Source organism: Ctenopharyngodon idella, chromosome 7, assembly GCF_019924925.1.
Source record: "Ctenopharyngodon idella isolate HZGC_01 chromosome 7, HZGC01, whole genome shotgun sequence".
In the NCBI taxonomy this organism is placed as follows: domain Eukaryota; kingdom Metazoa; phylum Chordata; class Actinopteri; order Cypriniformes; family Xenocyprididae; genus Ctenopharyngodon; species Ctenopharyngodon idella.
In genome coordinates, this window is record NC_067226.1 from 19,467,171 (window position 1) to 19,490,751 (window position 23,581).

At 37.0% G+C, this 23,581-nt stretch overlaps 1 protein-coding gene across 7 annotated transcripts in view; it reads right to left on the reverse strand.

The window, feature by feature from the left end:
- Positions 1-794: 794 nt before the first annotated feature.
- The window catches only part of ppip5k1a (diphosphoinositol pentakisphosphate kinase 1a), a 34,696-nt gene continuing 11,909 nt past the window's right edge, over positions 795-23,581 (reverse strand). For 2 of the 7 annotated variants that reach the window (XM_051899856.1, XM_051899855.1), the window contains exons 14-32: positions 23,061-23,146; positions 22,850-22,975; positions 19,595-19,716; positions 19,320-19,502; positions 19,068-19,209; positions 18,732-18,955; positions 17,972-18,099; positions 17,761-17,875; positions 15,068-15,175; positions 14,799-14,912; positions 14,536-14,676; positions 14,296-14,389; positions 13,314-13,439; positions 12,958-12,987; positions 11,856-11,918; positions 8,174-8,353; positions 5,192-5,329; positions 4,902-5,015; positions 795-3,418 (exon numbers count right to left, since the gene is read on the reverse strand). In XM_051899856.1, the coding sequence (XP_051755816.1) occupies positions 2,829-3,418; positions 4,902-5,015; positions 5,192-5,329; positions 8,174-8,353; positions 11,856-11,918; positions 12,958-12,987; positions 13,314-13,439; positions 14,296-14,389; positions 14,536-14,676; positions 14,799-14,912; positions 15,068-15,175; positions 17,761-17,875; positions 17,972-18,099; positions 18,732-18,955; positions 19,068-19,209; positions 19,320-19,502; positions 19,595-19,716; positions 22,850-22,975; positions 23,061-23,146 (2,824 nt within the window). In that variant the 3' untranslated portion in view covers positions 795-2,828. The remainder of the gene's footprint in view (positions 3,419-4,901; positions 5,016-5,191; positions 5,330-8,173; positions 8,354-11,855; positions 11,919-12,957; positions 12,988-13,313; positions 13,440-14,295; positions 14,390-14,535; positions 14,677-14,798; positions 14,913-15,067; positions 15,176-17,760; positions 17,876-17,971; positions 18,100-18,731; positions 18,956-19,067; positions 19,210-19,319; positions 19,503-19,594; positions 19,717-22,849; positions 22,976-23,060; positions 23,147-23,581) is intronic. The other 5 variants (XM_051899857.1, XM_051899859.1, XM_051899858.1 and 2 more) reach the window with 5 other exon arrangements.

Genomic DNA, 23,581 nt, shown 5'->3' on the forward strand with positions numbered 1-23,581 from the left:
CTTTATTTTGATTTCAAGCCTGAAAAGACTCATTTTGATTCATTTACTGCTGTAAACAGCTTGAATACTGTTAAATCAAAGAATGTTCTAGAATTTTTCTAACACATTCACACATTATAGGTGATTCAAGGGTTTGAGGAAATAGGGGATCAGTGTATAGCAACACTTTTCCAGTGTTGAGATGTGGCAGCCTCTCCACAGAAAAGCGAGCCGAATTCACATGACGATGACATCACTGTCTGGGTCACATGCCTATTATCTTTTCTTCCCCTCCCTGTCTGTTTCTGAGAGAAAAGCATGGAAATGAACAACAGCCTTGTGTTGAAGAAAACAGAACGCAGTGCTTGGCACAGCAGCGGGCAATGCCAACAATGCCCTACTGTTCAGTGATCCTAATCATATGGAAATACATACATTTTGGATTCTGTTCGCTGGTGGGACTTGAATTTGAGGTGTATTACTAAATGTGTGATACTATGATGATTGTATACTTAGTCTTGTTGAAGATGTGTTTCGGTTGCAGTTAACAAAATGAAAACCCTCCAGGTGATGAATGATAAGAACCTCGCTGTCATGCCAACGAGGATGAATAACAGTTAGAGATAATGATGCTTATGCAAGTGTACACCTATTGAGACAGTAAATTATGTATTGAAAATATGGAAATGTCAGACTTTAGTGAGGGAAATTAACATTCAAGAGAAATAAGGTCCACTTGTTCAATACAGAGAAACCTTGATTTTTATATCTGATCAGTGCAATTCACACATAAATAAATTATAAAAAGACAATCATTTTCTATAGACAATGCCTATTTTATTTAAAACACTATAAATCAAAGTGCCATTTAATACTACTGCACAGACGGCATACAGCACCAACAGTACGACACATTTGAGTTGAATCTATCAGAGGCAGATGCTTTAATATGTCAGTGATTACAGAAACAGTTGTCAGTGGGTTCAGTGTGCTTCACTCTACTCCGAGCGCAGTGGAATAATTCACAGACGCTGCTGGAGGCTGGAAGTGAAATGCTCGTCTCTAGATTCTAGAGGCCTTACAAGCTGGTCCTACATCAGTGAGAGTCAGTTACTTTTACACACACATTCTGCATGCTCAGTAAACAACGTCCACTATCCAAGGTTTACTTAATGTTTTTATCCTGAACAGGTTCAGATCAAAAGAAAAACAGTACAGTATATGCTTCTGAAAAGCAGCATCTTTCTCTCTTTTTTACTGTACACTGAAACAGTAAGCAGACAAAAAAAATTGTGTGTCATGGTAATCTCAGTACATGGCACCCTTCATTTGATTTCAAACAGGAGGGTCACGTTACAAAAAAGTATTTCGTTGGCAAAAAGGTGAAGCAAGAGAAATGTATTTGAAATGAAGACCACTACTTCATTATTTAAAACCGTGAGAGCACTGTATGTTTTACAAAAATAAAAACTAAAATATAAAAAAAATGAGACTTTTTCAATTGCAGTCTCATTGTTAAAAGTAAGCTGCATATTAGTCAATAAATATTTATATATATATATATATATATATATATATAGACTAAATATATATATGTATTTTATAATGATTTAATAAATTATGACAGTGGTATAGCAAGCTTTGGCAAACAGTAATAAAACGGTAGCGTTAATTTATAGGAATAGTTCACTCAAAAATTAACATTCTGTCATCATTTACTCACTCTCCTGTCATTCTAAACCCATAGGACTTTTGTTCATCTTCGGAACACAAAGATATTTTTAATTAAACTTAAGAGATGTCCCTCCATTGAAAGCCCATTCCACATTGTAAGAGAAGTTTTCTGAAAAGACATGATTTCTTTATATGATGAACAGATTTAATTTAGGCTTTCGTTTACATATAAACATTGATCAATACGCATACATAGAGCATATTAAAAATGGTAAACGGAAGCTCAAACATGCTTGCTTAACGTGCCAGAACCAATGAAATTTCACGCAAATACAGCTTAAGTGTCCGTTTACCATATTTGATGTGCTCTATGTGTGTGCATTGATCAATGTTTATATGTGTATAAAAGCCTAAATTAAATCGGTTCATCGTGTAAATTGATCACGTTTCTTCAGAATACTCAAAGATCTGTTCGATTCACACATATGGATTACTTTTACAGAGTCTTTATGAACTTTTTAAAGCATCAAAGTTTTCAGCGAAGGGGAGAAATCGCTCAGGTTTCATAAAAATATCTTCATTTGTGTTTCGAAGATGAACGAAAGTCTTATGGGTTTGGAATGACATGAGGATGAGTTATCATCATGAGGACAGAATTTTCATTTTTGGGGGAACTAACCCTTTAATATGCATTTAGCTGTTTAAGTTCATTATTCAATAGTTCAGCTTGACTAAGTACTTGAGCAAACACAAGCTAGTATCAAATATCACATCCCTTTGAAAAATATCTTCCAGACCAGCTAATGAAGAAAAAATGCAGTCATTTGGAGACAAGGAAGATATTATGTGCACATAAAAATGTTTCAGTGTGTCTAACAGCTTATGTTTGATCACTGGCCGTAGGACTAGAGTGATGTTACACAGGAAGCATCTCTGAATAACACTACAGAATTAAACACATGGAGAGTTTATTAAGATTTTTAACAGGAGCTTCAAGTTCAAAGGGTGACAATCGCAGGGAGGGCCTCCATTTCTTCATCTTCCCTTAAATGACTTAGGCGAATCCCACTTTGATTTGTTTGGGACTTTATGAAGATCTGAGGCACTACAGCGAGAGCATGCTGAGATGGGGTGAAGGACTCACGTATGAGGGAGCTGCTCAGTCTACGTTTCCTTCATGGCTCAGGCACATGTGGAGCTCCCACCTCCAGTGGAGTGCCAGGGTGGGGCAGGGTCCCCGGGCTCCCTCTCCACACATCAACTGTTTCCTGTGTATCAAAGAACTCGTCCGGCTCTTCAGGCGTGAGTGGGGTCTGGGCGCTGGAGCCGGCCTCTGAGCTGCTCTCGCGGAGCTCGAGAAGCACAGGCAGGGAGCTGGGCAGCCCGCAAAAGGACTCTGTTGGCGAACTGTCTGCCAAGAGCGAGTAGGGAGGAGTGGGCTCTGCGGGGGCCGGATTTGACACTTCATCATGGCAGGTGCTCTCTGTCAGACACTGGCCTGCAGAGTCTGTGCCATCAACTGCCATTTCACTGGGTTTCTCCAGGATGGGAGATGGTATGGAGGGGTGGGGGTCTTCAGAGGGGAGGCTGGTTTCAGACGTGGAGGACACACAGTGGCTGTTATTGTGAGGGGCCGGGTGGATTTCCTCGCTGCTCTGCGGCGTGAGGGTGATCTTCTCACTGAAGCTGAAGCGTGGAGAGGTGTCAGCCGTGGTGGGAGACGAGGGGCCGGCGCTTGACACTGTACTTGAGGGACCACTGCTGTCTGCACAGAGAAATACACACGCACGCACACATACACAATTATTTGGCTTATTCTGCAAAACAGGTGCCATTTGTGTCTCCCATACATATGTATGTGTAAAAAATGACTTCAGCAATGAATATTTGATGCCAGCTTTTCCTATGTGTTACTATAGATGTTGTTCTAAATGCATCAAGAAAAATCCAGTAACTTTATTCTACTTTGGAATGTTTTTTACTATTTCTATCATAATGAGGATGCCTTTTTTGCCTGCTCAACCCAGTGTTTTCTCTTCTCCTTGATGTATTAATTTAAAAATATATGATAATTAAAAGCTAGCATTTGTCCTTATTCTTTCTATTTTTTTATTTTTGTGGATTTTAGTTGACATATTGTATTATAAAAATGAATTCGAGTTGTGACTCAAATTTAGTTGGACAGTGTTATCTTTTTCTTTGTAAAAAAGAAGTAACTTTAAACATACAATTAAAGTAAGTACTTGATACAAAAATAATAAACATTAAAATAATAAAGAGTACAAACTAAATGTAATGTTTTAGTACTCTTAACTGCATGTCAACTGCAAAGAAATGAAAATGTATTATAGTGATATATTATATTTATATTAAATGCAACTGAATATTAGTGTGCTTTTTTGACACTTATATTGGACTTAAGTAATTTCATAATTACTTCTATTGTCTTGGTTAAAGTGGTTTAAGTGTCCTGCTGAATGTACTAACAAGCATTTATGATAAACTAAATTATATATAATGTCATTTCTATGGAAACTTACAAATTAGTAATAATGAAGCTGTTAGTACATTTAAAATATATTAACTTAAAATGTAAAATCACACTACAGTTAAAATATGTTAGTCAACACGTCAAAACACGTTCTTTAAAGAACGACAAAAGATTATAAATCATGATTTAAAATGTACTTTAAAGTAAAACAAAATGCACTTTTTAAAAGTAGCATTAAGTGGAATTTTATTCCATTAATATTGTATTATCTGCAAGTATAGTTTTTTAAACTCACACTGTTAAGATTTGAAAAACACTACAAGTGCACATTCAATACAACTAAGCACACTTCTTTTTTACAAGGGGCTTCAAGGACAAGTTATATCCTCAACTTTATCACCTTTTTGTTTAGTTTAAAATGTCAGCACTGTTGCCGTGACTTTGTATAGGAAAGAACTGATCATTGAAAAGTGTATACAGTATTTGTAGAAATCAACAGTAAATTCTCATTGTAAGAAGCACAATCTTGAGCACAAGGCTTGTCAAATAACACTCTCGACCTTTTTACTGTTAACCCTATTACCTTGCATAATTATATCCCAACATACATGAAAATTAAGCTTGAAATGGGACAATGACAAGAGAAGAGAAATGTTAACATTTAAACATCATTTGAACATTTGGTCCATCCATCATATTTAACACATGTTAGTACAATGGGAGTATGATGTGAAGTAGCTTAGGGACCAGTACTCACACCAGGGTGGCCGATCAGAGCGCTGGCGCATTGAAACAGAGGAGGACAGCACTCTGTGAGGCATGTAAGTGTCCCCTGTGGGCTGGTTCTGGGAGTCAAACATGGCTGAGATAGCTACAGAAGAGGAGACAAGCACACATTATATTGCATTATTTTACATTATATTAGGACACAAGCGCATTATATTGGAGTATCAAAAGAACTGAGAGTGACCTAAAATTGACCTAAATGTATGCCATGTTATTTGTCATTTCTTGGGTTACTCAAATTTATGTAGATTGGTAGACAACCTCTGGTTGTCCTGGTGTGGGAATCTCCTGCATTTTCACACACGGCCGTCAGGAACTCATTGACTTGTTTTAGTGAGAGCGAGTTGTGGAGGGTCTCAAGGGGGTAGATGGAGGGCACCATAGAGCAGCCTTCAAAACCTGCAAATGAGAGAAGTGATGAGAGAAAACAGTCCTCAATTCAGACATCGGTGTACACCCAGAAAAACTCAACAGTCTATAACCACTGAACCAATGTCAATAGTCATTCCACCTACTGCCAAACCCTTGTTAGTGACAGAACCACAGACAGAGTCACAGGCGGGAAACATTCAGACGTACATGCACACAAACAAACACACCTCATCCTCTTACCATTCATTCATTCCTATTACATAGGAAATCTAAATCTACATTCAAAAATGAAGGCTAATACATAATCTGACAGTAATGTAGCCACACTCACGCACACAGCTTCAAGTAAAACAAAAAAAAGTTCCATTGTTAATTAATTGTTAGTCTCTATGCACTTCTTTAAGTTGAATAACCAAACTCTTAATGTAGATAAAAGCAACACACATAAATTAGGAGGGAGCTGGCAGAGACAGGAATAAAAACAGAAATGAATGTGAAAACTGCACCTACGGATCATCATGTAATCAGTGCATGAATTTTATAAAAGGAGACATGTATTTCATGACAAATCATCACTTATGACTATTACTTATGAAAATGACCCTGGATTATTGAGAATGTAAATAAAAAAAAAAAAAAAAAAAGCAAGAGTATGATTATGTATGAAGTAAAAGTGGTTTAAATAATTATTGAAAGTGTAATGCATTAATAATAATTTGGAACAGAAATTACAGTATTTCTTTTTTCAAATCCCCAGAGGCCTGTGGCATGCAAAACATATGCCACTACCATGCAAGTCAGTCACTGTTACTTTGATACGTCAGAAAGTCAATGCGACTGTAAGCTGACACAGTTGCAATCAGATGCCACTGGCATGCTTCTGCCACACAACACACCCCAGCAAACAGCACACCTAATGCTTCTCCATCCTCTTCTCTAAACATTAAAACACATTTCAATCTGTTCTGTCCTCTTTTTAAACACTGGTTTGAATAGTTTGCAACCAGTACCAGCACAGGTAATATTAATTAAATCCATTTGGGACCGTTAATAAAAGTCAATTACAATCTTTTGTATGGTGGAATTAATTTATCATCAAAGTACAAAAATTCTAAAATATATTACTGACACAGTGGTGGGCTTGCGAAGTAAAATATTTTTGCATGTTATTTAGTTCATTTTCTTTACACTACCATTTAATAGTCTGGGGTCAGTAAGATTTTTTTTTTTTTTTTTTTTTTTTTTTTAATGCATCTTAAAGACATTTCTTATGCTCACCAAGGCTAAATTTCTTTGGTCAAATATACAACAAAAACAGTAAAAATACCTGTTTTTTTTTTTTTTTTTTTTTTTTTACTTTTTTGGGATATATTTTAAAAAGTAATTTATTCCTGTGATGGCAAAGCTGAATTTTCAATAGCCATTTCTTAGTCTTCAGCATCACATGATCCTTAATATTTCTTAATATTTTTGTGGAAACTGTAATACTCTTGAGATTTTCTTTGATGAACAGAAAGTTCAAAAGAACCTTTTGTAACAATGTGAAAGTCTTAAAGGATTAGTTCACCCAAAAATGAAAATTCTGTCATTAATTACTCACCCTCATGTCGTTCCACACCCATAAGACCTTCGTTCATCTTCGGAACACAAATTAAGATATTTTTAATGAAATCTGAGAAATATCTATCCATCTATGGACAGCCTTTGCAACAACTACTTTTGACGCTTCAAAAATTTCATTAAGAGATCGTAAAACTAATCCATATGAATCGAGCAGTTTAGTCCAAATTTTCTGACAAGACTCGATCGCTGATGACGAACAGATTTAATTTTGGCTTTTAACATTGATCAGTGAACATAAGTAGAAGCTCAACCGAACCTGAATGATGCACAAGAACAAACCTCTTGCGGAAGCTCAAACGTGCTGCGTAACCAATGAGGTTCATTCTCGTGTTACGCAGCTTCAGATTAGGTTCCCCTTTTGTTTGTTGTTTTGGCCTGAACCCCCTTCCGAAGGTATGCTTCCGTTAATTGTTTTGCAAACAAGAAAATAAAGAAAAGCCTTACGATTCTAAAAACTTTGTGGTTATTGTGAGCTGGGACAGGAGAGAATTGTCGTAACTTAAAGTCCCTTATTATTTCAGTTTTATCTCTTGTCACCGATCTCTCCAACCCTAGACTGGACAGATCGTGACACATGTGAGTAAAAGCCTAAATTAAATCTGTTCATCATAAAAAGCAATCGAGTCTCTTTAGAAAATTTGGACTAAACCGCTCAATTCATATGGACTAGTTTTACGATCTCTTTATGAACTTTTTGAAGCATCAAAATGGTTTTTGCAAAGGCAGTCAATGGAGGGACAGATATCTCTCAGATTTAATCAAAAAGATATTCATTTGTGTTCCGAAGATGAATAAAAGTCTTACGAGTTTGGAGTGACATGAGGGTGAGTAATTAATAACAGAATTTTCATTTTGGGGTGAACTAACCCTTTAATGTGTCCTTGCTGAATAAATGTATTAATTTCTTTAAAAAAAAATTTTACTGACCCCAAACATTTGAACGGCAGTGTTTTTTTTACAGGAACATATCTTTGCAAATTCAACATTTTAGATTAATTACTTTAAGACCAAAGCACAAGATTAATCATAATTTTTTATTTTTCCTAATAGCCCTAAAAAATATTCACAATCTAAAAAAAAAAAAAAAAAAAAAAAAACGAGAGCTGTATCAATGCAAGCTGCTTTTCCCAATAACACAAGCATGCTTCAAACAGCAGAGGCGCTAGAGCAAAGCTGAGGCGGCTGTGGTAGCGGCCATTACTGCAGTCACGGCACAGCGGGGCAAGGAGGGACCTCCGCAGGGCTGACCGTAAAGGTACTCTAGCGGGTCCTGGCCAGAGATTAACCAGTTGCGGAAGAGGCGGAGATGGTAGGAGCATTGATGGAGGTGGTGGGCAAAAGCACTGTCCATGCAGAACGGGTGGCCAATATTGGGGTCGTTGGAAAAGCGCCTCAGCAGCTGGGCTACCTGGTGCTCTTCCAGGGGTTCTGAGGAAGAAGAGGCAGAGCAGGGAAGAGAAGAGTGGGGAGTAGGGGTTGGAAAGCAGACGGGTATGGGGTCCTCATGGGTACAGAGATTACCGTTTCATTACTTAGCATGCTATCAGGAAAACTCTCCACAATAGGTCTGACAGCACTTCTCCACATTTAAACACACCCAAACAAGGGCCTGAGCAACTGGTCACCAGCAGATGATCCCAAGCAAACACACAGCAGCACTTAAGTCCATTGTAGTCCACCGCCTGCATCCACAAATAATGATGTACAGAGTGCACACAGAGTGCAAAGGAAACAGGACCATCTCCTGGAGTCAACATTCATCACTTAAGGCACAAGACCACAAGGGATTCAAGGAACAACTCATTAAGCTATACACAGACATGGTCTACATGCCCACACTGACATCTAGAACTTCTAAGCAAATCTATATTTCCTCACACTGTGAGTTCTTGAGCGTGCATACGGACACTGTGTAGTTAGGCCCAGTCGATTAACTCAATCGAGCTGATCGGATTAAAGCTGCAGTGGAATAAAGATCTATCATTACCTGAGCCAGACCACCATAGTGGTGGTTTAACCGCCATGGAAGAAGTGTCATCCTGTGTGCCTAAAGTGAATACAGTGCTCAATGGAGTCAAACATCACACCCCAACTAGACTACACAATGAGAAGGTCACATCATTACAAAAAAAATATACGCAAAAACTTTTTAAAAGAAATTAATACTTCAGCAAGGATGCATTAAATTGACCAAAACTGACAGTTAAGAAATGTGTAATATTACAAAAGATTTCTATTTCTTTTGAACTTTCTATGCATCAAACATTCCTGAAAAAATATATCACTGTTTCGACAAAAACAGTAAGAAGCACAAATGTTTTCAACACTGATAATAAATGTTTCTTAAGCAGCAAATCAGCATATTAGAATGATTTCTGAAGGATCATGTGACACTGAAGACTGGAGTAATGATGCTGAAAATTCAGCTTTGCCACACATGAATAAATTACATTTTATAATATATTAAAATAGAAAATAATTATTTTAAATTGTAATATTACTGTTTTTACTGTATTTTTGATCAAATAAATGCAGCCTTGATGAGCATACGAGACTTCTTTTAAAAATATTTAAAATCTTTTACTGACCCCAAACTTTTAAGCGCTAACGTAAAGGCAACTTTTACAGACCTTTAACATAGATTGTTGGTAATGTTACTGATTGCTATTAATATTGTTAACAAATCTTCCCTTTTATTCTATTTGAATATTTGATTTTTTTTTTTTAAATAAATAAATAAATGACTACTCATTTCAATTTATTTCAATAATTTAAAATATTACAAAACAAATTATTCTGCTTGTTTTAAATGTTGCAAATGAATGCTGTTTATAAAAACAATCTACTTAAGAGCTGAGGCAAAGAAAAATCAGGCTCAGCGGCCTGAATGCATACTTACGTTTTATTAGGTTCATAGTCTTTCTCATTAGATCAATGGTTCCAACACACACAGACACACATTTGTTTTCATATCATAGTGTGGATTTTCTATTTACTTCAGCTGTTTTTATATTAAGTCAGTAAATTATATTTGCTACTCCCAACACTACTCGTTACAGTAACCTTTTGGCATTTGGGGATTTTAATTGAAACATTATACGATCTCTTTATTAAGCTATTTCATCAAGTGCACTATTGGGAGGTGCCCACAACATAGATGATTGCAGGTTTAACTATTCTTGTGGGGACATTTGATACCCACCTGACACACACTTACTGTGAAAACACAAAAGTATAATAATTAGGCTGAATGAATTGAATTTGTTTACTCATTTGACATGAAGGCAAGCGAGTATTCTTATTAACTACAGAGACATAAAACAGGTTGGACGAAAGGCTCCTATGTGAAAGGCTTGAGAGCTGGATGGCTGGGCATGTGTGGTGGGTAGAGAGTGTGGGATCTGGCAAGGGAAGGGGATTGTGTAGGTGGATCAGGGACCATCTTAAGCTTTGCATGAGATGTACTGAACACATACAGCACTGTGTCCAATTCTAAATACACCTACATAACACACTGCAGTAATTCACATCAATTTACAAGCAGTTCTTTTCTATTGTTCTTGACCTTTGTTATCACCTCCATTCAGGTTTGTTTATGCTAGACAACATCTCCAGACATCCTCGGACATATCACAACATATGCAAGGCGATTCTTTTCCCAAGAGAGAAATACACTGATCCTCTTAACCAACATAACATCAACATGCAGATTACGCACAGCACGTGTCTATAAATTAAGTGTTGAGAACCACAAAACACACTGGCTGGGAGTTCATCTGTTTCTGCAAGTGTGGTAGGTTATTTTACTCGCATTGACTGAAGATTTCAATTCGAAAGAAATGCTAGTCTTTGTCGTTTTTGGCATTTCAAAATATCTTGGCCTCTTTTTCTGTAGACAGACTGTAGAAAGCGCTGAGATTTTAAGCTGCCTCCCATGAAGAATCAAAGGGAAACAGGGTAAAATACTCCTTGGCTTTGTAACTCAACATTCACAACATTTAACATAATTACAGTGCACAACCACATTGAATTTAAATCAAAATGGAGAGAAGATTAATGGGGTAAAAGAGTCAGGTGAACCACTTCCCTGTGAGCAATCACTGTCTGCTATTAAATACTGTCAAAACAGTGAAAAACACTGTCCATTAATACCAGAGCGATGAGAATTGCTAACAGGGGAAAGGTTTATATATATATATTTTGATATATATATTTATTATATATATTTTGAATAGCTATTTATAATTTTACACTTGAAAAAAAAAAAATCATTATCTTAGTGTCTCAGTATTTTTGTTATTGTTTCCGTAGAAACACTCTTATCACAAGCTAAATTCAATTACTTTACAATATGGCATAAAATAATATAACTTGATTTCAGAGAATATATTATATTCTCACTTCATTTTTCTTAGTAAATTGGCTAATTGTTTTTTAATAACTTAATTCAATATATTCTCTCTGACATACACTACTGTTCAAACGGTAGTGCATATTATGTAATTTTGCTTCCCAAATGTAAAACAAGACAAAAATACTGATTAAGAACATGATATTTTTTGCAGTGTAATACACCCACCGCCCCACAGACTTGTGCACATACAAGCACAGGAAACACAAACACGTGCTTAAACTCATCCACACAAACAGTCATCCGTAAACTGATTAACATTGAGTAACTGGGTGAGAGTGAGAGTTGTCCGCAAGAGGTTTTTAAGATAGCGATAGTGGTGTGTGTGGGAAGGGTAAGAGGCTGGTTGAATGTTTAAAAAGATGATGAAACTGGAGAAGTCGAAGGAAACATGGCAGAAATCACGTGAAAGAAAATAAAACCAACATAAATTTCCGAAATGAAAAGAGGTTTCCATTGACATGCAAAACGAAGGGAGGTGGAGAAAGTGGAAATATACTTGAAGAGAAGCAGACGTACCATTAGTCGGATGCTTTGCAAACGACACAGAAAATCGCTTTACTGCCGGCATAGACAACAACTCTGAGGAAATAAAAAAGGTCACCTGAGTTACCATATTTTTACAGTTCACCTGTACAGGATGGGGATGGTGTTACAGAGCTGAAGGTGTGAGACTGGATAATAGGGTGAGGAGTGAAGGGCTGGGTTTCTACTGTGACTACAGCAGGATACAGACTCAGAAACACTGGGACAGGAAGCAGGAAGAGCAGCGTTTAGTGTCTCAATGTGATTTAGACTTTTAGCTAAAGAGTGAGAATGTTTCTTATTATGAGGGTGTTAATCTCACAGATAGGTTCAATGAGGCTATTTCTAGCTCAGGTAGTGAAAAAAAAAAACTATGTAAGTAAATAAAAAAAAGAAAATGACAATCAGAGGACAGATCTTTATCCTAACTGCTTAAATGTCTTCACAGAGTCGCCACAGTGAATGAGTGGATCTATTTATAACGCTTTAGCAGTAATATTTTGGGCTTGTCACTTTATGGGCACTTCTCTACTATAAATACAGATGCCATCTTATCAGACGTCATCTCTCAGAACAAACAAAATGGTGGACAGAAGCATGAAAAGCTTGAGACGGTCAAATCAGCCCCTCACCTCTGTAATTTAAGCAGCTCTGAGAGCCTGTAGCGTAACAGCAAATGCCTTCACAAGACACAACCACACACAACAGTGAAGACAAAGAGACTGGGGATTGTGTTCAATGGCCAGTCCTAGAAACCAGCCAGAGGTTTAAAATGAAGCTAAATGAACAAGCTTGTGTATACGATAGTAACAAATGAGAGAGTAAAGTTATAATTGCAAAACGGCAGTAAAGAAAACAGGACACAGGAAATGGGAACTAAAACAGGGAAAACTCCAAACAATGTCACACTGACACCTTGTGGACAAAGGGTTTCACCACCAGCGTAAAAACTGAACATTCTGGAAGGAATCGGTATGTAAGAGCACTCCAAAGAGTACTGAAATCCAAAGCTAATGGTCATTTATCAAATTTAGTAATAATTTCAATACCCATTTAATGGGTAATAATTTGCTGTTCACAAAATCTACATTCTTACCATGTTTTTGCTTCAAACTTTTTTGGATTCCTGCAGCGGTACATAAAAATATGTGCTTCCAATTAAATGAATAAAACACTGCTCACAAAATATGATGAATGACAAGAAACAAATACATAATTTCTGAAAGACAATGAATGGCACAGCAGACTCCATGAGCTTTTGGACACCACACATTTAAGACCATGAAAATGAACCAGACGTGAAATGGTGAATATGACAGCAAGATGTATGATGGATCTAATGCAACGAGAGTTCTTATTCCTAAACTTTACAGGAAGTGCCCTTTACCTAGAGTTCCTGCATTGTAAACTGTTATTATCTCTATGAGAGAAGGAGCTGGACTGAGCACATACCGTCTTTATAGGTCAAACTGCCCGAGGAGAATTTTTTGCGGTGTGTGCGTGCGTAGTCCTGAAGGTTGGGGGCACTAGAGGAGCCCCCCAAGACGGTGGTGCTGAAGAGACCAGCGCACTGAGAGCCTGCAGAGGGGGTTAGATCATGGATTTAGTGTGCACACCAACCACATGCACTTATTAATCAAAACACAACAGTTACTGCAGAGAGAGTGAGAGGATTATAAAGTCATAATATATGACTCATGCCAAAACCATTACGGTTTGGCGAACATCAATGTCAGACCAGTAGAGCAAAATCTAATTAACAAAAGACAGAAGCAACGTTCTGGTCAGGGGAAAAAAATCATATAAATTCATATAAGTATATAAATTACATCTATTAGGAGATATTATGAAAAAAAAAAAAAAAAAAATTCAACAAAACACCAGATGAGTATATTAGTGAACATTAGCGTTCACGTCATTGATAGTAAATTACACAAATTAACTTCAAATCTACAGATAGGTTTGAAATATGTCGGACTGCATGCAGGATTATTTTGCTCATTTACACCCTTGTCAAATGTGTTTTTTTATCATGCAAAACTTTAAAGTTTCAAAATTGTTGCAAATCCAAGGCACTTTCTTTTATAGGCAACATCTTTGTGCATAAATAATCAACTAAACTGTCATCAGAGACCACAGCACTAAATAAAGCACTCATTTTAAATAATGCAAAACACAGAATGATCACTCCAAAATGTCTAAAAATGAACAGCAGCATCCCACCAGCACGAAACAAACATCTCTGTCTGTATCTGAAGTGTGTTTATACCAATTTCCTTGGTAATGTCAATGCAAGTGGTCAGCTAATGGTTTTTACACCCGAAATAACATGCAATATAGTGTTGCCTTGGATTGAGAGGGTGTGTTCCTGTCAAGGAGAAGAGATAAACAGCAGTTGTTGAGGCTGAGTGAGGGGCAGACACACGATACTAACCTAATCCGCTCTGCTTCATCTCTGGAGACTGACGTGAGCAGGAGGGGAAGAGGCGATAGCTGCCCCCTTTAGAGGATGAGCTTTCTGACAGGACCTGTGCACAGACACAAATGGAACTGTTGAATTATGGTACATAAAACCCAGCCTGATTCAGAGAATTTGACACCACAGAGATTTATTAAAGCACACTGTACAATGGTTGGCATAGTAGGTGGCTGAGTGTGATGGCGGCTGTGATACCTCCATGGAGCCAGTCTTGCGATTCCGGATCAGAGGGGATTTCCTCTGGGTGCTGATGGCCTCAGAAAGGGGCAAGGCGCGGTCAGGCTCATCTCGTGCAAGGTTTTCCAAACTACCAGGGTCTGTTTGCTTTTGGTCATTCTATGGCAACACACACAAACACAGACGTGGAAAATTTAGAAAACAAGCATAGCTATTATTAGCTGAACAACAATCTAATCCAATACATGATGAGAAAATGGAACAAACGAAAGTCTGTATACTTCAGCAGAGGCTGGACGGAAGCCAAATCCCATCGGAGCGCTCTCTTCCTCAGATACTTTGACCCCAGGGCTGAAATGCAGTTCCACATGGAAGCGCTCTTCAGAGGATGGGTCCTGAGTTAACAAAATTGTCACATTTCTTTGAAAAACTCTTTTGAGACTACACAGTCCCCACTCAAACAAAACATTGGACAGCTCAGTTATGACAGTTCACTTATGTTTATTCTGTACCTCAGTGGAGCAGAAAAGACAGCAAGAGCAAGATGTACCTTGTTGTTGTCTTCGTAGAGCATAATGACAATCTGGGTCATGTAGTTGAGCTCAGACACTGCACTTAGATAATCCATGGCTCTCTTCCACTGTTGGTCCTTCTCCTCCTGAAACATCATGTATTCTTTAACAGTTAACTAAAACCACAATCAAAGGTGCTTGCTAAAAAAAAAAGTGTTATTTTTCTCTCTTATTTTTTTGCATTTGTATTTTTTGCTCTAGATTTTGTACTACTTTACCCTTGTGAAAATTAAGTACACTTAAGCATACATGATTTTTAAAAAGAGTACTTATGGAAATAATATACTTTAAAAGAATATGCAAACTGAATGTAATATTTTCAGATGCTTAAGTACATGTTAATTGCAATTAAATGAAAATGGATAATAGTTTAAATTTTCATTAAATGCAATTAGCTGAATATTAGAGTGCATTTTTGACACACTTAAAGGGTTAGATCACCCAAAATGAAATTTCTGTCATTAATTACTCACCCTCATGTCATTCTAAAACTCGTTCAAAAGTCCTTTGTTCATCTTTGGAACTTAAATTAAGATATTTTTGATGAAGAGGTTTTTTATCCCCCATATAAAGCAACGTAATTACTGTCATTGAAGGTCCAGAAAAGTAGTAAAGATATCGTCAATATAGTCAATGTGACTAGAGTGGTTCAACCTTAATGTTATGAAGCGACGAGAATACTTTTTGTGCGTAAAAACAAAACAAAAATAATGACTTATTCAACAATTTCTTCTCTACTCCTACACAGTTGACGTAGTTAACGCAGTGCAGTGCTTCTGTGTTCCGTGAACAGCATCGGCCAATACTAAGCCGGCGTTCGGATGTAAACACAGAAGCACTGCACTGCGTTAACAACATCAACTTTGTAGGAGTAGAGAAGAAATTGTTGAATAAGTTGTTATTTTTGTTTTGTTTTTGCGCACAAAAAGTATTTTCATTGCTTCATAACATTGTCTTCATAATGACGTCTTTTCTACTTTTCTGGACCTTATGACGGTAATTACGTTGCTTTCTATGGGGGATAAAAAAAAAACCTCTTGGAATTCATCAACAATATTTTAATTTGTTTTCCGAAGATGATCAATGGTCTTACGGGTGTGGAACGACATGAGGGTGAGTAATTAATGACAGAAATTTAATTTTTGGGTGAACTAACCCTTTAAGTAGGTCTTAAGTACATCTCTATAGGTAATTTCATAATTACTTCTATTGTATTTGAAACATGGTTAAGGTGTCCTGCTTTTTAAATAAAGTCACCTTTATTTATAGAGCGCTTTATAGCAGCTTCACAGTAACAAGAAAACAATGATTCAATGATGCAAACAGAATTCAATCCTGCTGTAAAGCAGCTCTTAAAAGAAAATAGTGTTATTGTTCAGCTGAAGTCAGTTCAGTGTTAATGTTTTGTTCAATAACTGTGTAAAGATCATCAAATATAAAATGAGTTCAATTCAGCTATAAAGCAGCTCCACAGAAAACAGTGATGTCATCAGTGATGTCATTTTTTGTTTGTTTGTTTGTTTTACAGGCAAATTGGCTGGTTTCGATACCGGTTGCTGATTTAAATTTATTTATTGTTTATTTGCTCTATAACAGGCAAAAATATCTGTAGCCATTTGAAATTAGAGGCAACCACTGCATTTTAAACACAATCCAAACAAAGATGCTACACACATGTAGCATGAGCAGTTGTTTTTGATTTGAATTTGATTGTATAATTTCAAGATTTAAAGCAAAAACAGAACAGTCTGACTTCAGATTTGTGAAATTACGCTACATAAGACACTTGCACAAAACAAAAAAAGCAGACGGACTGAATGAAATGCAAATTCACCCTCTGACAGTAGATGGCGCTTATGAACCACAGCAGTTTCTTTGGTTACTGCTGTACACAAAGCAGCGCTGCACTTACAAAGACTACCTTATACGGAAGCAAGAGGAAAAGAAACACCATCGAAACTTTTCTGAAGACAGTCAGTTCCCTTTAGAGATACATTTATATAAACCCCCACCCCAATTCAATATTTATATTTTTCTTCCTATATTTCAAAGTACCGTGAACAGTGAGCTTGTTGTGCCTGGTTCAATATTTGCTCTGCTGGCTGAATGTGTCCCAAACTAAGCAAGCCATAGGCGACAGAGGCAAGGAAACCAAACACCATTGGTGACAGAAATGGTGAAAAAAATCCTTGGGACAAAGCAGGCTCAATAGGGTGGCCATTTCTCCTCTGGCCAAACAAACCAACATGGTGTGGTTATGATTCAGGCTGCAGCACAAGTCAGATAAACCAAAATGTAATTTCTATTGAAACTTGTAAACCTGTAGTGATGAAGTTGCAATTCAGTACATTTAAAATATGTTAATTTTAAGTTTAATATTGAAAAACAAAAGTATAATCAAGTACTTTGCATACTTTAATATGATGGTCAACATATCAAATAACTGTACTTCTTTAAAGCATGACAAAATATTATTAAAACATAATGATTTAAAATGTACTTTAAAGTATAACTTAATTTGGCATTATTACAAAGTGCACGTGTTAAGCATGTTCATGAAATACAATAGACAGAAGGTAGCTCAATAGGTTTTGGTACACAGCTTATGTGTGCGTCACTTTGATTGTCTATTTTCCTATAATTTATCTTTATAATGTGCTATAATACTTACATCCAATAAGCCGCCATAGCGAAAGATGCTAAGCAGGGAGTGGACGTGACTCTCACTTGTGAAATACAGCCGAGTTCGGACATGCCTGCCTGGTGACAGCACTCCACGTGAATATCTAGGACACAAAAGATATGGACAAATCTCTCATGGTCAATAGGAGAGACCAAATTAAAGAAAAAGGAGAGATGAGAGTAAAAAACAGGGCACTCACAGAGGATGCAGCTTGTTTACAGACTCGTCCTCATGTGTCCTCTGAAGGTCCAGTTGAATCTTCTTCACTAAAGGCAGACAGTAGGCATATGCAATATCCAGCTTTTCCATCTTATTAATGCCGTACTCCTAAAAAAAAAGAAAAAAAAGAAGAAGTTTTCAATCAGAGGTACAATAGCAGATCCTGGCCTTGTGTGGAATACTGGGTGAAGACGTTTTGGGAGGAAAAAAAACAACAATCTTTTATTACGTAGAAGAGTACATTACAGTACCCAAGATTATCAATATTTTGTACTACATTTAGTTAAAGGACTAAAATAACTAAAACTAAGTAAAACCTACATAGACAAAAACACAATGAAATTACTACAACTTTAAAATTAAAATGAAAACTACAAATATAAAAATAAAATCTAATTTAATTATATATATAAAAAATTGTATTTTAGTATCAATGATACTAAAATAACACTGCTATTAGCCAAAAAAAAAAGTGTCAAGAAGTACTTAGAAGGGTTTAAAAATAGTTTTTTTTTTTTTTTTTTAGATTTAGTTTTTGTTGTGGTCTCGAGGGCTAGGTGATATGTGAATAAAATAAAATAAAATAAATTTCCCTGAAGAAAGTAATAGCTAATGCTAGTGAAAATAACTAGTGAAATATTGGTATTCTGACAAGCCTGCTGCTAAAGCAGCTGTAGAAGAAGAAATCTTTAGCTGAGGACAAGCTGTATAGGTTCATGTTTCAGAATTTCCTCACACACCTGAGGTATGACAATGTCGGCTAGTGCTCGAGAGAGCTTAAAGAGTTCTACTGTGTCCTCCAGGCCCAGGGAGCTATTGTGCTGCACATCATACTTGACACAGTCATAAATGTCAGGAATTTTGCTGATGTCGTAGCGGCCACTCTTCATGCGGAAGTCCCTTTCCAACTTAGACCATCGCTGCAGCATCATCTCCAGTGTCTCGCTGTGGTACAGCTGTAAATCTGAGAGAGGCAGCTTAAACTCATTTACTCATGTCGTACTTTCACAAGTTTCTCTGTATGGCCTTTTAAAGAGTGTTTGTCTTTTTTTTTTATGTGAGCACAAAGCAATCACCTGCTGATTTGGGGTCTTCAAGTCTTTTGCGGATCTGTGAGGTGAGGCTCTGGACAAGGGTGTAGACTTGATCACACGTACTCACTGGATTCTCCACAGCCTTCATAGAGTTCACCAGAGAGCTGCTGCATGTTGGAGCCAGCTGGAGAAACAAAAGAGATTAAGTGGACACAGATGTGCTTTTCATATTAAGTCAGCGGAGGGGCTGAAATACACCCCATAGTTCAAAAGATGTCTGACGCTCTGATTTACCCTGTCAAAGTCTTCTTCTCTGAAGATTTGATCTTTCTGCATGATCTCATGAAGTCTGGCCTTAACCCTCTGCTGACAGCCGCTGAGGGATTCAATATCGTTATCCAGCAGGCCGTTCATATTTGCGCTCTTTACCATCTGGACCAGGATGGGTGTCAGTTCCCCTTCCAGTGCCAAGAGACCCTGCGAGGCGGACAACAAACACCAGCTTAACATCCTCTGATAACTTTATATCTTTAAACCTTAGATGACTTGTATTTGTTGTGGCTGAGGACCTTTGCAAAGGCAGCAGCAGTCATTTGCACCCTGCCCTCATCAGAGGCATAGATCTTGAGATCATGCCGGTAGGTGCTATGTAGCCTGAGCAGGCCACAGCCTGGAAAGCCAGCGTAATCCCCTATAAGTAGACAAGAACATAACATTCAAAGATCAAAGCTTAGTGAGACTAAAAAGCCATATAGAACAAGGGTAATCAACCCTGTTCCTGAAAACCCACTGTCTTTCCGGGTTTAGCTCCAACCCTAATCAAGGTTTTAACTGACAATTCAGGGCATGGGTGTTGGACTAGGCTGGAATGAAACTCTGCAGGATAGTGTGTCTCTGAACAGGGATGAACACTTCTAGTATAAGCAGTGGTGGATGTACTTTATCAGAGTATCTTTATTTTGGGAAACCTTTACTTTTACTTCACTACATTCTAAAGCATAATAATCCAAGCGTTAGTTCTGGCAGGTCACGTCGGTCAAGCTCGCATCAGCTGACTCTCAGGTGACGACGCCTATCACAGCATCCGTATATAAGGTCCTTCAGCATTATCAACAGCTATCACGTTTCCTAGGAGCTAATTAACCTCCTCCATCCCCAGCTCCTCCTCTTGTCCAGTCAGGATTTGGCCTTCTGATTCCCCTTTGAATCAGACTAATTTCTCAAATTATGTTGTACATTAAATTATTAAACATTAATAATATCTGCAATACATTTATGTTGGTTCTGTTCTGTTTAACCTAGGGGGTTATCGCTGCTCTCCCTGCTCTTACCCATGCTAGGCTGCATGGATGCGCAGAGAGTTCTTGCCCAGAACAGAACCTCTATGCACTTGTTAATCATCTTCAACAATAGTGGTCTTGACAGAATTGTACTTTTTACTCAACTACTCTTTATAAAAATATGTTGTTCCTCATTATTTGAACTAAAGAAATCATCACCCGTTCAGAGCTGCGTCCGATTTGTGAACGAGCTGATTCTTTTCAATGAGCCTGCTAAATCAGTCAAAAAAGGAAATTTGACCAAATCGATTACATCTGTTTCTCGAGTCAACAAGTCACTGATTCAAAAGATCTGGTCAGAGCGAGTCTCCAGTTAACAATTCACTGAATTTTGAGTCACAAGTCTGACTAGCGAGCTGTATGAAATGCTTGAATGTGGAAATGTCCATGTTTGTGTATTACCGTCTAAACGGGGAAGGTTTTAGTAAAAAACAAAATGTATAAATGTTAAAATATTGCAAATTAATGCCCATGCATGTTTCCCGCTGCCGTAGCAGTTTCAAATGATATAAAACTGGTATTTTTGCATAGCTTTCTTCTTAAAATGTAAACATTTTGCCCTGTCACATCTGTTTTTATACTGTATGCTTATATTTGCCAATACTCATTTTGTTTTTTCTCATTTTTATATACTATATGCTATATTTTGTTATTTTCACTTGATTGCACACTTGAACTATCAGAAGGGGGATGGAGTATATACATTTTCAAAATAAATAAATAAATAATAATAAATAAAAGTAACTCATTGGTGAATGTTTAAGTACATTAAAAATCAAATAATTTTGTAGATTTACTTGAGTAAAATTGAAAAGGTATAGTTAATGCTTTAACTGGAGTAATATTTTAATTGGATATCTGTACTTTTACTTAAGTACTTGATTTGTATACTTTGTTCACCACTGAGTATAATTCTGAAGGTTAACATGTGAAAGTTAACATGTCCAAAAATTTTTCTTTAAAATCTCATTCACTCAAATTTGGCAACCTCAGATATGTTGAACCAAGTCTGATGTCACTGACAGTAAACACAATTGGTTGTTCCATGTCACACAACCAATCAGTAAGCAAAATGTAACCACAAATGTAATTTGCAAGATAAAGAAGAATGAAAGATATCCGTGAACAATGATTAAAATTTAAGTCTGTTCCTCAGACAAAAGTATCAGAAGACTATAGTCAAAATATAGTCTTAGGAACAACATGGTTTTGTGACACTTTAATGGCACGAAATATACCGCTACACAGAAAAAAAAGCAGAAATTATAGCTAAGAACAAACAAGAAAATGGGAAGTATATAATAAGAAGACTGCTGAATAGTCACTGGGTTTTATCCCAAAATTGGGTAACACTTTATAATAGCTTACATTTTATAAACGTCAAGAACATCAAGGAAAAATCTTATAATAAATGCTTCACAGATCTTTGGTTAATAGAGTGCTGCAGAGATGCTGTATTTTTGTAGGCCAACCCAGAAGTTAGCATCACCCTGGTTCCCTCAACATCCATTAGCTTTTTGATTAATGCAGAAAATAAGCTCTGTGACAAACAAAAGTTTATAATTCTTACACATTTTGTTCATCAAGATAATCTTCATAAATTAATTCAAGGTTTATAAATATAGAAGCCAAAATACAATCTGCAGAAGTAAAAAGCTGAAGTTAGGCTACACCACAGTTGCATGACATCAACGTCATCAAATGCCTTTTTCAAGACACGTACTGTAAAGCTTAAAAAAATTCACGAGTGGGGTATTACAGATGTATTTTATGTCATAGAATAAAACATGAAAAATATAATGAGCTTGTGTTAACCACAGGCATTTAACCAAAAACACATTCAAAACAGCCCACTGACATCTGGACAAAGTTCAAAAATGCTAACTAATTTCCAGGTTTTAGGACTCCTTACAGCACTCAGAAATTTTAGTTTAATTAGTCATTTCTCTACTGTAAGTCAGTTATTTAACTGTGATTCATATATTTATATTTGAAAGTTCATTTGAAAGTACTGATTTATAAAGCATTAAATAATGTTTGTAGGTGACTGATTAATGAACATTATTAAAATGTCATCCAACATTGAGTCACATCATTAATCTGAATGTTAATTAATTAGTTTTAGGTGTAATGTTGGATTAGAAAGAAAGCAAGAGATTTGTGGAGAGTTTGTGGAGTCTAGCAGACTCAAAATCTCATGGTGAAGAACATCTAAAGGGGTTCTCAACTCTGGCCCTGGAGGTCCGCAGTTTCGCTCCAACCCTAATCAAACACACCTGAACAAGCTAATCAAGGTCTTCAGGATTACTAGAAAGTTGCAGGTAGATGAGTTTAGGTTGGAGCTAAAGGCTTTCTGCAGGAAAGTTGGCCTCGAGGGCCAGAGTTGAGAACCCCTTATCTAAAGTTTGAAATGGGCACAACCAGTGACGAATGTCTGTGTCCTCAACCTTAAGAGATTGACAAACAGGAGTTTTTATTTTTTACCTTGACCTCCAGGATACATGCAGCGGAAAGCCCTGCCGAGTTCTTCAGCCTGAACTCTGCCAGCTGGAGTCAGCTCTCCCCCCCACTTCAGCACCAGTAGTATAGAGGGGCCCTCCTTACGGGTATCTGCACACAACAAATATCAGCACCATAATGCACGACATGATTAAAGCCAAACACGACTGTGTTTCTCGATCAAAAATCCTTGTACCTTCCTCCTCGCTGGATGTTTTGGGCTGTCCATGAGGAAGGTAGGTTAGCTGCACTTTCCTATTGATTCCAGAGAAATGGCCATACCTGAAAAAATAATAGAACAGAACAGGGACAATAGTGTAATTAGGGTGTCTACAGGCCACAAAGAAGTTTACTTTCCACCTCACTGTTCTTGACTGACATCTATATTAACATAGCCAGAAGGACCTGCCAGAACAGCTGCTCTGAAATCCATCCAGTGCATCTATGCCATTGCTGAATGAGTGATGCTTGTCAAGTTGTGAAAGGGGACACTGTGGTTTCATTGTGTCATATGACGAATCTTACTATTGAGATTCTAAAAATACTGGATGTTGGGAATATTGCTGAACATAGTGTTCATATACAACATCCTTTAACTAAATCTCCTTTAAGACATGTTACATGTCTCCTTAGATACACTAGAAACATTATTGTATTTTTAATTGTGCTTTTCTGTAAGAAAGCATTTAAGAATTTGATGGAAATTAATGTATTATT